The sequence below is a fragment of the Lepidochelys kempii genome, chromosome 10 (assembly GCF_965140285.1).
Source record: "Lepidochelys kempii isolate rLepKem1 chromosome 10, rLepKem1.hap1, whole genome shotgun sequence".
NCBI lineage: Eukaryota > Metazoa > Chordata > Testudines > Cheloniidae > Lepidochelys > Lepidochelys kempii.
The window spans coordinates 35,460,273-35,475,504 of record NC_136389.1 but is presented as its reverse complement, the minus strand read 5'-3'; the positions used below and the strand labels follow the sequence as shown (position 1 = coordinate 35,475,504).

Here is a 15,232-nt window from a genome sequence, read left to right as displayed (position 1 = left end):
GGAAGGAAGAGACATCTACCAAGACTTAGCTGGAGTCATTTGAAGTCCTCTGCCCAGTTTTTGCCTGCTGTGACTGATATCCCACCCGCAAAGGACCAGGCCATCCTTCAGGCTCAGCACTGACTACCTTCATTGCCCCACAGTAGCAAATCCCAGCTCTGGGCACCAAAGGGTGAAACCTTTTATCTGAGCACAGGCTCTTTGCATTCCAATTATTTCCCCCCATTTTTGATACCTCTCCTCTTTGTATTTTTACCTCAGAGGCCAAGTACCAGGGATTGGCACACAGCAACCAGGAGGAATCCAGAGATGGCCTCACCTAGTGCCCCAGGTTCAGATCTCTCAAATTCACATGGGTATTCTTCCTCCCATATTATCTTCCTGGTCCTTTCTTGTCAATCATGGCCAGTTAGGACTGAGCAAGAATGGAACATTCTGCATTTGCTGAATCCCTAGTGAAGACCACCCAGCCAGAGAGAAGACACCCCTCGCCCAGGAAAGGTTGGCTCTGCCCAGGAAGCCAGCCTGAGGGTGTGGGGAAGCCTACAAGCTGGTTACTGCCTGATGAGATCAGTCACTAGGAGCAAGGGTGTTTGTTACTTAAGCTGGTTTTTCAGCTCAGATCTCCCCATGCTGCTGTTACTATTCCTCTGGGACAGCCCCAGACAGTGCTGTTGCTCTGTTCCTTCTAGAACAACCAAACACTGCTCAGATGCTTCTGTAACTGCTCTTCCCACTCGGGGCTATTCAGGCGGAGGAAAGCTGTAGTCCTCGCCTTGAGCTCATGCCTGTTGAAGTCAAAGGCAGAACTTCCATTGACTTCCCTAGGAGCAGAGCAGATACTTTGCATGTCTTTGTGAAGCCGACTCGTGTGACAATGTCAAACTGAGCTCCAGGGACTAGTCATGCCAACGGGCCGGAGGTTCAAGTGGACACCCTCTTTATTCGCACCGTTAGGGGCAGATCAAGAGGGAGCATGCATGAACTAATGGATCCAAATGGAAAGTTCTCTCTGGCTGGAGAAAAGTGTCACTGATCTGAATCATAGAATATCAGGGTTGGAAGGGACCTCAGGAGATCTAGTCCAACCCCCTGCTCAAAGCAGGACCAATCCCCAACTAAATGATCCCAGCCAGGGCTTTGTCAAGCCTGACCGTAAAAACTTCTAAGGAAGGAGATTCCACCACCTCCCTAGGTAACCCATTCCAGTGTTTCACCACCCTCCTAGTGAAAAAGTTTTTCCTAATATCCAATCTAAACCTCCCCCACTGCAACTTGAGACCATTACTCCTGAAGAGGTGGGTTAATTTACTACTTTGGGACAAAGTTACAGAGGAAGGTGGTAGTCAAAACCAGGGTTTAGAAAGACATGGGGGCAAGCTTTATGGGAGGCAGCATAGCCATGGCTGGAGTTTATTTTGGAAACTCACCCCCAGTTGTCTTCTAGTTGTCACTGATTAGCGATACACCCCCAAAGCTTCACCATGTGGAGGATATGGTGGCTGTACCAACCTGGCTTGCAGATTCTCAATCTCAATACTCTTCTCTCTCTCCATCCTGGTCAGGAGCTCTCTTTGTTTTCTGATTTCCTCCAGCAGTGTCTCATCTGCTTTCAACTCTTGTTCCTTCAGCTGTTCCTCCAGGGCATTAGCTCTTTGGAGAAAAGGAAAGAAGGGGTTTAGCCAAGTCTGACATTACACAGCTGTCCTACTGACATTTGGATATTTTATGGAGTGGGATGTCCTCCTTTCTTTTTACCCTCCTCCCCCTATTGCAAAGCCAGTAGACGCCACCATGGAGTTTGAAGATCAACATAAAAGGAGCAGCATCTGTACAAGACAAAGAACAGGCACCTGCAAGACACTTACAGACACCTGGGAGAAAGCAGGTAGTACATCCTCACAACCACCCAATCCTTGAACACTCTGTGATGCTGAACCGCTTGGAAGCCATTGCCTATTTGGCATTTAAATCACTGGAAACCCGGGCAATGGATACTGGTATCTTATCACAAGTTTCTACAAGCCTCAGTGGTCACATTAAAACTAACCAAAAGGAGGAAAGAAGAGAGGATTGAGAAGAAAACAAAGTAAAAGATTTTCTTAAAACTTGTGTCTTAGTGGGTAGCAGAGTCAGGGTACTGCACAGAATAAGCTACTGAGGCTAATTACTCCAATTAATTAATTATCTTCCTTTTCACCTGGGTTTGTAGTGGAGTATGAAATTCACACGCCACTTATGGGTAATTCCTTTGGGCACCAGCATCAGTGATAATTGTATAGCTCTAGGAATACAACATTTGGCTGTCTGCATGTTGCCAATAAATTAAGCAGGGCCTACATAATGATTATTTAATTGTTGCAGAGAAATATTATAATACAAGACAGAGAGGGGGTTTAATAGATGTTGGGATTTGCAAGACTTGTAGGATCTTATAATAATTTTAAGTTAAATCAAATCTAGGACCTAAAGAAAGTGACCATTTCCCTCTAAATTCTCAAATCACAAGTGGAGCGTGGAGGGTTATTTTTCCAGGCCACATCCATAACTGGCAAACATTTTTAATGTCACATGGTTCTCAATGGAGCACACAAGTCTCAGAAGACATTCAAGCAGTGGACAGATGTTTGTTGCTAATCTACTCACTCAAACCTGTCCTTGGAAGCAGGTGAATAAATAGTGCATGAGTGGCTGTCATTTTATGACCTTTGATTACATTACTGTAAAGTTGCTTCTGCTTCCCAAAGCAGTGCATTATGAACCATCTTCAACATCAGCAGCTGGGAAGCTACACTTTCCTGGGATATTGTTTTGTTATAGAGCTTGTAAAAACACAGGACAAAAGCATGAGGTGCGAACCTCTGATAGAAGGACATGTTTTTCTAACTCATCAACTTGTTACCTAAGCCCTTTATTTGGATAAAAATAATTAACCCTTCTGGACTAAGTGATTAGAGCACTCAAGGGGGAGTTGTGTGTATTAGGGAAAACATCTTGTTACTGTGAAGTTTATCAGGGCTTACGGAAACCTTTACTTGAATCACTGTTGTCCATGACACACATACTACTTAATCTTATAGTCCTGTAGATAAACTCCTAATGGCTTTATCTGAGGAGCATAAACACCTCTGGAGAATAGGAACCCCCGAGATTAAAAATCCCAGGGGTTAAATAAAATTATCAGATTTACACTTGTCCCAAAATCCAAAAGCAATAGGGGCATTTCAGGGGGAGGAGGGCGGAGTCAGAGACACAGTATAGAACTTCTTTAGCTCCCATTAAAATGCAGGGGATTAAATGAAAGGCCAGAGCGGAAAAAACAGTAACATTCCCTTCCCAAATAACAATGCTCAATATTATTGCTAATTATTTGTAACGTAGCAGCAGCCAGGGGCCCCAGTGAAGGATCAGGGCCCCATTGCTCTAGGCACTGGACCCACAACAAAAAAGGACTGATTAGGTTATGTGTAACTGGAGAGATTATTTAGAACTATCAGAGCATAACGCTGGCATTGTTACCAGAAGATCAGAGACTCAGACCTGCCAATCTGCAGATTACCTGAATTCCCAGCAGCTAGTCAGTGGCACAGAAATTGAACAGGTGAGGCATGGAAAATGAAGCAGAGGTGGCCTTTTGCGAAGGCAGCAGTTTGGATGCCTGCTGGCTTTTGACAGGGATGGAATTTAGATCAGTTAGGGAGGGCAGATTTGCTAAGATTTAATAGTCTCTTCTTTATCTTTCTATTGACTTCTTTTCCATTGGCGTGCTTTCATCACACACTTAACCCAACAGAGGGAGTTCTGAGAACAGCTGCCTTTTATTTACAGACAATAACCTTAGAGAGAGTTGCGTGTGTGGATCCTATGTACACATGTGCTCACTAATTCACACAGGGAGCAGAGAAAAGAGATCAATTCTAAAATACATTAAGGGCTTTCCTACTTGGTGCAGCAATGCAGGCTCAAGGGGTGTGAATTGCAAAGTGCACTAAGTAGAAGTCCCCTAGTGCGCACTAATGATGAAACAGGGACCTGTAGGGGATGTCAGCAGGGTCTATGAAGGTCACTTCGTGTGCAATACGTTTGTGTGTGTGAGAATTCACACCCCTCTAGTACACACTGCTACACAGTGCAGACAAGCCCTTAGAAACGCCTCATGAGGATATGTTTGCTCCTGTGACAAGCCAAATGCCCTCACCTGTGCACCAGCTGCAGGTTTTCCTGCTTTAACCGACTGTGCTGCTCTCCATTTGCAGCTGTGTCCTTTTCCAGCTCTGTTACCCTCTTCTCCAGGAAGATGACCTGTGCAAGCAAGAGAGAGGATTCAGTTACCAATAGGTTCTTTCAGCTTTATTTCTCTTTCTTAGAAGTGCAGGCCAAATGATAGCACTGACAAAACTCAAATGCAACAATTGAAGTAATAACTGAAGACATTCAATTGGTTGCCTCTAACTTGAACTGTATCTTGCTTGACTTTGAGAATATCATGTATGTTCTGTGCTTCATCGTGTCTCACCTATAACTGCTGAAATGTGCCATGATCTAGGAGGTGACCTCATTCTCATTCAAGAAATTTACAAGTAGGCATTCCATCTTGGTGTGTCTCACAGATTTTTAAAAACACAATTTGCACTTTGCTAGAATTTAGCTCCTAAATTTTAGAAGTGTTCCATAATACTAACACAGGGCCAAATGCTTCACTGGCGTTTCTCCTTTGAGGAGAAAGGCCACTTCAGTGGTCATCTTCATTAAGTTTTTGAATATGTGGATCTATCGAGCCAGATCCTCAGCTGGTGGAAATTGCCATAGCTCCAATGGAACTGTGACAGCGTATACCAGCTGAGAATATGTCTCATGCTACCTAAAAGGGACAAAATGTCCCTTTTGTCCTTTTCACAGATGGAGAGAGACAAGGAAAAAGGAATAGACTATTGCCAAGCCACAGATATTAGAAAGGGGACTCAAGGGCTGGTTCACAACCAGAAACTACCTTAAGTTCCTTTTAAACATTGACTAGATTTCACTTTGATGGTGTCCTTTTAAGAGACACTCCTGCAGAGTTGCACGAAACAAGCTGGATACATTATAACTTTCCTTTGGTTATAAAAATCTGCATTTTAGGGGTCTGAATGTTAATTTAGAATTATTCCCTTTCCTCCCCCCCGAGTTACATTGCTCCCTGCTCTGCTCTCAGCCTTATTGAAAAAGCAACGTTACATATGCTATCCGCAATGTATTCTTCAGACCTTTCAAGCACTCTGTCAGACTGCGGCACTCAATGTTGCAACACCATCCCTACAGCTGCAGTGAAGAGGGCTGAGAATTGTCACTGCATTTGATAAACAAGCAGGAGGTGGGAATACTTTCCTAAGGACAAACTATCTATTTGTGTAAAAACTAAAGTCATGATTATTGAGATAAGAACAACAAAACAAGTCACAACTGATTCTTTTATTGGATATGCCTAAAAATGAATTTTACATGTTACTTTAGAGTGAAGGACAAATGATGAACAAATCTATACTAAGTCCATGAATCTGGGGTATAAACCAAACCCTGACAATACTCTAGCCAAATGTTTCAAATCTGGGTGCCTGACGTAAGGCTACTAAATCTATATTTGGGCTCAGAGTGGCCAGAAATGCTGAGCACTCACAAATCCCACTGAGGTAAAGGGGAGCTGCAGGAGTTCAGCACCTCAAAGCCAGGGCACTTTGAAACAGGAGCTGAATTTCAGACATCTAGGTGTGAAAATTTTGGCCTGTATTCTTCAAAGAGACAGTATAAATGATACAATTCTATAAATTATTGTACTAAAGTGCTGTCAAATGGACAAGTAATGTGTATATGTATACATATATATTTATTTCTCTGTCATACCTACAACTCCACACGTCTTCCTATTCAGGATGTCAGAATTAAGCAGTTTTAAAGAGGTATTTTCACATTGGGGCAAACATTTATACAAAGCACAATTCACTTTTGGCTTGGAGTTTTCCATATTCCCTCGGCTATTTTTAGCTACTCATGTTTGAGTAAAGCTTTCCTTTCCCAAATGCAGTTTCTCCTCCTCCTGCCACATGATCCTTTGCCCATAAACTCCCCAGTAAGTTAACGTGGAACTAAATAGAGATGTCACAAAGCCAGCATTTATAGCCTCGCTGCAGGACAAATTCTGAGCAGAACAGGCATGAGTGAAAGACAGGAAGTCCCTGTTTCAAGTCAAATAGCTTTGCTTCCTAGGAAGAACAGCATTAGACAGCCGTGTATATAGCATTATGAAACAATTACAAAATAAACTGATTTAAAATATATTTCTCCGTATTAATATTGCTCTATGAATGGTTATAATGACCAACTGCAAATACAGTGTATGCAAATATTGTATCTCTTACCACCCGTGTCAGTGACATCAGTCATTCAGACTAAGGCCATGTCTATATGTGCAGCACGGCAGCAGCACAGCTGTATCGCTGCAGCCACACCATTGCAGTGCGCCTGGGGAGATGCTCTCTGACGACGGGAGAGCATAAAAACCAGCTCCGTGAGCGTTAGAAGCTATGTCGGCGGGAGCAGCTCTCCTGCTGACACAGTACTGTGCACACGACCGTGTATGTCAGCGTCACTGAGGTCACTCACGGGGGTGGTTTATTCACACGCCAAGCGACATAAGGGAATCTGACACAGACTGTAAAGTAGACATAGCCTGAGACAGAGGGACAGACCTCTTCCCCCTGCCAGTACTGCAAGAGGCTATGGAACACAGAGCATTGTTTAGTAAACTGTAGGGGGCCAGGAGGAGCCACAAGCCATTTACCATGAAGCAATCTTCAGCACAAGCTGTGCAGCTCCAGCTTCAGCTTAACACCCACGGAAAAGATTGGAATTTGACCTCCCAACCCGAACACAGGAACACTCTATGCCTTTTCTGATCGTTTTGTCAAATCACAACCCCCAAGTCAGTACAGAATGCTTTGAGTTAACCACCTGTCCCCAGTAGTTAGCTACCCAGTGTCAGCCAGCATTCAATAATAGCAAGTAATTAACACCTTGCATTTCCCCAGCAACTTCTGTCCTAGGATCTCAAAGCACGGTAAACCATTATTTACTCCATACAGGAATAGGTACTCGGCTACCCTTTTCATTAATGAGTAGGCTGATGCACAAAGAAATGCCTTGCCCAAAAGCACCCAGTGCATCAAAAGACAGAGCCAGGAACAGAACCTGGGTATCCTGTTCCCTTGGTTTAACCACTAGGAACATGTGCTCCGCCCGCCCAAAGGAAAACCGCTCGACGTCAAAGATAAGCTTAGTAGGACACTCAGACGCTTTGCCTCCATTAAAACTTCAGAGGCAGCTGCAATAGCATTCATACCTTGTCAGTGATGTCCTCATCTGCACATTCCATGTGGTCACGGAAAGGTTCTTCCATAGCATCCACAGTCAGGGTGCCCGTCTGATGTAAATGCCTATATCCGAGACAGACCAACCCAACCCAAAGCAAGATGACCATTAGAGAGAACATTGCAGAAGGCAAAGTATCATTTCTTATACAATTCCTCTCAACTCCCCACCCCTTCTCCTGCAGGAGACATTAGGACATTGCTCTCTTTTGGGTGACAGTAGGTAAAGATGATGAAACCAGGAGGCTGGCCTGGCAAAACAGTGATTCTATCGAGTAGCAAGCCTCGCTTTCACCAAATGAGGCTCTGACAAGTCAACAAGAGTCAGCACCCCACAACACCTCGGTACTGCCAAACTATGGGACAGGAATCTTCACTATGTTTGTGACTTTTAGTGAACAGCACCTGGCTGTCAGAGGGGAAACAGACAAGTAGTGTTGGAAGTTGGTGCTATCACCTCTTATTCTTGCTCTTTGGAATATGGAAAGATAAGAGTTTACTTTCCCCACTTCATTTTGTTTTGAACTTAATACTTATATTCCAGAGCAGCAGGACTAAAAGTACTCCGCTCTCCCCAGAGATAAAGCCAGAAAGGAATGGGGAGTGAATTGAGCTTGTTGTGAAATACACACTCAACTTCAGCTCCTCAAGTGGGAGACTAGTAAATCATTAACCATGGCTTGTAACATTTGGGTTTTTGTTTTCTTTCAACGGACACTGTTCAGAATCAGTCTAGACATTCACCCTGTAACGTAATGACGTGTTCTACAGGAGCTGAGCGCAGTATTCCATCTTAGTGGGGGTGGGAAGGGGGAAAGCAGAATTATTTTTACAACCTTGAATAATTAAACACAGGACTTACATCAAGAACTATAGGTATAGAGAGAGCTGAGGATACACGGACTATGGTTCTACTGGCTCTCTCTCTGGAGCTTTTAAAGGAGTCTGTAACCAGTTAGTAACATGGGTATATTATGGCTTGTGTCCCCAAACATTATGATTAATACACTGTTAGCAGCATAGGTGCTGGAGATGGGCGGAAGGGGAATGGGAGGAGCAAAGGGCCATTACCTCCTCAACTTTTAAGCAAGGGGGACCATACCCCCACTTTTAAGAATCTGAACTTGGCAGGTCACAACAAGCGGGGGGGCAGGAACACAGCCCCTCCCTTGGCCCTGGACCAGAGCATTATGATGGAGGGGTAGTATATCAATGGATTCTAGCTACTTAAATAGTCACAAAGTATTGAGCATTCTCAAAATTAAAAACCATTTCTTGATAAGGCTCCCAGTCACAAAAGATGATGATGGTTCCTTTGGTCACTTCTGCTGATCCAAGGGAGTTAAAAGCAAACAGAGCTAATCTGAATCCCTGAAGACAATCTTCTTTAAGCAAGTAGCAGCCTAATTCTTAATTTGGTCTTTAAGTACTGACAACTGGCCCTTCAGTATGCTGACTACTATTCAGAAAGAAGGCACAGAATGGATCCTCTTAGAGTTTTAAGATAGGTCAGCTCTGCTTTTTTACCTACTGCTTTCTACAAAAACATTTAATATTTTGAACTAAAGGTCTGGGACACATCCTTGGAAAACGCCTCAGTGTTGGATGACAGTGTCAGTAAGATGTCAAGCAAACCATGCAAACCAGGCAGAATGATTATAAAATAGTTATTGACCATAGAGAGAAAGGATCTCTCCTACTGAAGAAATTTGGGGTTTATGAACTACAGCCCCGTTTCCATCCGAAAGTTATTCTGCTCTGGCCCCATCAGGAAGGTGTATGCATCCAGTCAGAATCAAGACGAGTTGTGGTTTTTTTAAAAGCATCACAATATCACTGAACGACTTTATGCTCTTAATGAGAGCTCAACAAGTAGCACATGGAAGAATAACTTCCCAGGAAGAGGTCAGTTTGCTTAAGCAGAGAACCTCTGAATTTGTGACTCTGACTCCAGCTAAATTTCTAGGTATGAAAATACCTAGAATTGTGATCTTGGATCTAGTACTCCAAAACTTTAAAATATCACATGAGAACAAACAAGAATCAGAGGATGGTGAGGGAGCAGCTTAATCTTAAATTAAAACTCCCTGATGGTATCTGAAGCAGATGGAAGAGAAACAACTTAATTGAGTGAGAGAGTGTTCAGAACCTCTGGAATCACACAAGGTCAAATTATAAAGACTAGTCTAAAATAGGAAGCCTGGAAATTTGCCTGCTAGCTTAAAACCACTAAGAAGCAAAAAACTTTCGAACAAATAACTTGAAAGTGAGAGTATGGGAACCATGAAATGTAATACTCAAGACATATTTCCTCATCAGCGAGAAAGAACTGAGTCTGGAAACGTTTGCTGGTTACAGGAAAAATTAAAAAAACAATTTGGGAAAACAGCTGGAAAATATTTCCAAAGAACTCCTGAGCTGCTGAAAGCAGGGCAGAGAAACTGCTTCCCTGGGATAAGCCTGATTTAGACCTAATCTCCAGCCCTTCCCTTGATTCCAAACCCAAGAGATTCACGGGGAGTGAAGATTTCTTGGAATTTGTTCCAGAGCTCAACTGACCCACTCAGGAATGCCGCTAAGTAAACAGACTCCTGGGATCAGAGAGTACACATTTCTAGAGAGTGCCAAATCATCACACAGACTGTTCAAAAGACCAGCCCATGTTTCCCAAACATCCCAACAGACGTGAAACTAGAGAGACCTGGAAACAAAAGAGTGCATGTAAGAACAGCAGAAATACCAAAACCTTCCTCTCCCTTAAATCCTCTCTCAGAGTATCAGGGAACAATGTATTTGAGTCTCAAATTAGATTTTCAAAAATCCTAGAGAGGGGTGTCAGTAAAGATTATGCCAGAGAACGAACACACACACACACACACACGTTTGTACAGCTAGGACAAAACTGTTTCCTTCAGCTATAGAAAAGAAACACCATGGAAAGAAGTATTAAAACCAACCCCCTCAAGGAAGAGATACGAAACTGACAAAATGCTACGGAGACTCAATGATCTTGCTTCTGAGAGAATTTCAGAGCAAATGTGGTGTCTGTCCTTTTGTTATACAGGGAGAAGGTCTCATAGCTTCATTAGCTAGTTGTTACAAATTTCCTCATACAACTCCGCTGGAGAGGCAGGGATCCTTAAAGAATTATCAAGCAGATCCTGGCCCTTCAGTGTTCCAGAGGATTCTTGAAAACAAGATAAACTTTGGGGGAAAATTTGAATGCCTGCACTCTCATGTGACAGTGAGGAAAAGCATTATGTCCAGAATGAACTGCTTCCTCCCGTCCCCCATTATTGGGAACCTAAATCCCTTGTGAAAATAAAGCAACAGCCCAGTCATAGTGCTTCCTTTAACAGATCATTGGAAGAATCAGAGACAAGGGGCTTGTCTAGATGGGGAAATTTATCAGCATAATTATATCACTACCATTATACCTGTATAACTAGAGAGGTAAATTTCCGCATGTAGGCAAGCCCTAAGAGAGTCCCTATACCGTACCACAGGAAACATATGCAATAATATAAAGCCACAGCTGGGGGGAGTAGCTCTGCCCCTATGTTTAAGAATTCCTAAGGAGTCCATGAAACAAAGTGTGGAAGAGATGAGGAGTAACTCTCATGACATCCATGAAGTCAAAAGGGAGGAGCACATAACTCGAAATATGGCAGAAGCAAAACAGAAACAATGAATCTGTCTGTGTGGACTGGCATTTTAGTGGTGTGGCAAAGGCTTAATTTCTGACTTGATGCATCTACTCAGCTGACTGGGCAAGGGCTCACTCAACTCCCCAGGGTAGTGATACTGATGATACAGAAAAGCACGTACATCAGTAACTAGGAGTTTTCAAAATGGGCAAAGTCTCCTGCAGACTCTCACTCTCTGGGCATCCATAGACGGGGGGTCTGGGAGGACAACCTAGGAGAAGTCACATTTAAGTCAGTCTCCAGAGGTGAATGCGTTCGGAAAATATCTTTTTAATTATTTAAAAAAAAAACCTTTAAAATCCAGAATGTGAATTAAAATTGCTGTCCAGTACACATTGCAGAAAACGTACTGTACATTTCTCTCAAAGGAAAATGTTGCACATCTACGTAGATAGCTGTAAGCCCACTGTACGTGTGACAACCTACGCAAGCACATTCCTTAAGGACAACAAAATGATAATAAAAAGTATCAGCATACCTTGCTACCTTCTTGCTTGAGAGTCTCTTATTGGGACTGTGGGAATGAACAAAAACAACAGGAAAACAGAGTCAGGAAAACTGAGAGTGAAGAGCAAGGGGAAACAGGAAACAAACTAAGCAACAGTGACAGGGGGCATATCCTACAATTAACACCACAGCACAGCACAGCACAGCACACGCATGAGGCATGCATTACTCAGCTTCTCAGAGGAAATCTCCATGTAAAAATCCAGGTAAAGCCACATTTGCACACATGTAATGACATGACATGTCATGATGAATTGGAACATACAGCACTTGTCATTGCTGCAGAAATTTCCATGGATCCAACAAAGGGCTCTCTTTTTTGACTTGTTGATTCCAGTCCTGAAAGCAGACCCTAGGAAAAGTGCTAATAATAGAATTGAGCTTGGTGGGACTCAGACCCGTTACAAATGGACAGTAGCCTGAAATATACTCGATCCACCTGCAGCTTGTGCAGACAATGAGCCCATCTCTGAAAGAAAACACTGAAATATCCTGCTACAAATACAAGCAGGACTACTGCACTAGAATCACAAGTACGGAGAGCAAAAAATAATAATTAAAAAGCAAACAGCCCAATGAACTATCCTCTGTAGCTCATTAACTCCAAACAATTATAATTTTACTGAATTGTGTTTGACATCGGACATAGCAACACAGGCTGATATACGACTGGCTGGCTGCTTGTATTTCAGACAGGGACTTCCCCAGATTTTGGGGGTTGATTTGTTTGACCTTTTCTTCTCTCCCTCCCTCATATGCAGCATGAGTGAATCTAAATTTGCATCTAAAATCAGGAAGACTGGATTTTAAGCAAGATCATGTTTCAAGTACTAAAAATAGGTGCATTCATAAGCTATACTTAGCAGCAGCTAACAGAGTCCCCTCTTACGGAATTGTATTTTCTTTTTAAATACTTAGCATGCTATCCCAGCACATGCTATAAGGACATAACATCAACATCATGATGCACCGCTTTAATGTCCTGATGTCGCGACCGTCTCTCAGTGCATAGCTCACCTATGATGATGAAAAGCACCTGATCACAGGACGTCTTTGCTTACAACGTAACAGATTAATATTTTCTTCACATCAGCCACTTGCGATTTGCCACTTCACGTCATTTTAAGTCATGATTTATCTATTTTTTCCTCTTTGAAGTTTACTAACATGCAACCAAAATTAGAACTAGTTACTGCATATTATGCCTCAAATTTTTTTACATCTATTTTTGTATGCTACTGTAATCACGTGGTTGCATAAAAAATCAGCTTCCTCCAGAATCTTCTCTCTTTCTCCTTTATTCACGCCCCTTGTCCCAAGGTTGGGAAATAATGGCTTTAACTTCCCTCCGCAACCGGATTCTTCAAAACCATGATCACATGGAAACTTGCAAGAGGATAAACTGGGGCACTCCAGTGTCTACCACTGCACAAACAGAGATGGTCTCAAGGGAAAGGAGATGGATTAAATCTAACAGAACCTTGCTCCCGCCCAGAGCAACATGACAGTTTGAGAAGAGAGGTTCTCAATTTCTAAAGTTTGACGTTCGCAACATGGTATCTCCATGTACAGGAAACTACTATAGTTAATGAGACGTTGCAGATGATATGGAGCATTTATAATTAGGTATTTTCCAGAAACTGGTAGAGGTTTAAATTTTTTGCCATTTATTCTCCTCAACTGGCCAGAGTGACTTGCTGTCCCAAGCACTGAGTAAGCCAGCACCACCCACCATCCTTTTGTGAAACAGCTCAAAGCCATTAGACCAGCTCTCTTCCCTCAAATCATATAGACCTGCTAAATACCTCCCTCTCCTTTCAGGCAGGGGGAAGGCTACAGAGGAAACTCCTTCCCAGAGAGGGAGGGTCTGAGTCGCTCATTCAAAAATTTAACTTTTCTTGCAAATCTATTCCCCCTTCTCACTTTCCAACATCTTCTGACATTTTTAGAAAAGATAAAAGATCTACTTAATTAGTCAAGCTCGGTATCATCAAAACAATGGAACGTTCATTCCCCCACTTTCTCCTAATTTAAAAATGTAAAAGAGAAAGAAAAATAGAAATGAATAGATCTTCATCTATATGTTCACATGCGAGGAGTAAGTAACTGGGCCAGTTTTATTTATTTTATTGTTGCTATAGTATCACTAAATTAGGGATAAAGTAAATGTTTTTCCCCCCCAAAACATGGGGAGTTCCGAAAAAAATTCTCAAAATAAGATATTGGTGGGAGTCACACTTCAAGATCCAGAAACTTAAAATGAATGATTGGCTGAGCAGAGAGGAAAGGCAATGGACATAAAATGTAGATCAGTGACTCCTAAAGGTGAAATGCTTATATTACCTTTTAGAACAGGGGTGGGTAAACTATGGCCTGCGGGCCGGATCCAGCCCATCAGGGTTTTGGATCCGGCCCGCAGGATTGCCTCCCGTGGTGCCGCAGGCCCCGCGCTGCTCTCCGAAACGGCCGGCACCACATCCCGGGGCGGGGGGGAGGGCAGGCAGAGGGCTCCATGCATTGCCCTTGCCTCCAGGCACCATCCCCCGGAGCTCCCATTGGCCAGGAATGGGGAACTGCAGCCAATGGGAGCTTCGGGGGAGGTACCTGGAGGCGTAACAAGGGCAGTGCGTGGAGCCCTGTGGCCCCCACCCCAGGGCCACGCGGGGACATGGTTCCGACTCCTTCCCAGCGCGGCGCAGAGCCCAGCCCCAGAGCGTGCTGCTGCCACCCCAGAGCCGCTTTAGGTAAGTGGTGCCAGGCTGGAGCCTGCACCCCACTTCCCCAACTCCCTGCACCTCACACCCCAACCCCCTGCCCTGAGCCCCCTGCTGCATCCCACACCCCTCCTGCACTCCAACCCCCTGCCCTGAGCCCCCTGCCGCACCCCGCACCCCTCCTGCACTCCAACCCCCTGCCCTGAGCCCCCTGCCGCACCCCGCACCCCTCCTGCACCCCTGCCCTGAGCCCTCTCATGCACCCCGCACCCCTCATGCACCCCAACCCCCTTCCCTGAACCCCCTCATACACCCCGCACCCCTCCTCTGCCCCAATCCCTTGCCCTGTGCCCATTCCTGCACACCACACCCCCACCTCCTGCCTTGGCCCTGCATACAATTTCCCCACCCAAATGTGGCCCTCGGCCCAAAAATGTTTGCCCACCCCTGCCTTAGAAGGAGGAACTAAAAATAGCTTGAACCAAATCAACCCTTGAATAGTTTCTGGGAAGCACTGGCTGACCATGCTTTCAAGCTAACTGGTTTCCTAATCATGGTTTTGACAGTGAACTTTTGACATTCCTATTGAGTGAAGGAATCACTTTTGGCGAGATTTCAAGGATTCTGCAAACCTGCTTCCCCTCTTTGATGGATAGATACTGCTTCTCCAGAACTTGTGAAGAAAAATAAATAAAATCAATGCATGTCACTTGTATCTGAGGGAGATTAATCTGTTTTTCTTCATAAATGGTTGATCAAAAGTGTATCTGGGCATCTTTGGATCCCAGGCCTGAGAAGCTACCTGGCATGGGAGGTGCATCTATCTATTGCAATGGTTGGATAGAAGCAGTTGCAGCTTGGCAGCAGACACACACATCTGACAATGGAATCCTGGGTACAT

The 15,232-nt window shown here is 43.9% G+C and overlaps 1 protein-coding gene across 7 annotated transcripts in view; it reads right to left on the bottom strand.

The window, feature by feature from the left end:
- RAB11FIP3 (RAB11 family interacting protein 3) overlaps nucleotides 1–15,232 on the bottom strand; it is a 170,547-nt gene that overhangs the window by 10,426 nt on the left and 144,889 nt on the right. For 6 of the 7 annotated variants that reach the window (XM_073362848.2, XM_073362853.2, XM_073362852.2 and 3 more), the window contains 4 exons: nucleotides 11,589–11,624; nucleotides 7,376–7,469; nucleotides 4,199–4,302; nucleotides 1,513–1,653 (listed from right to left, as the gene is read on the bottom strand). In XM_073362848.2, the coding sequence (XP_073218949.1) occupies nucleotides 1,513–1,653; nucleotides 4,199–4,302; nucleotides 7,376–7,469; nucleotides 11,589–11,624 (375 nt within the window). The remainder of the gene's footprint in view (nucleotides 1–1,512; nucleotides 1,654–4,198; nucleotides 4,303–7,375; nucleotides 7,470–11,588; nucleotides 11,625–15,232) is intronic. The other variant, XM_073362851.2, reaches the window with a different exon arrangement.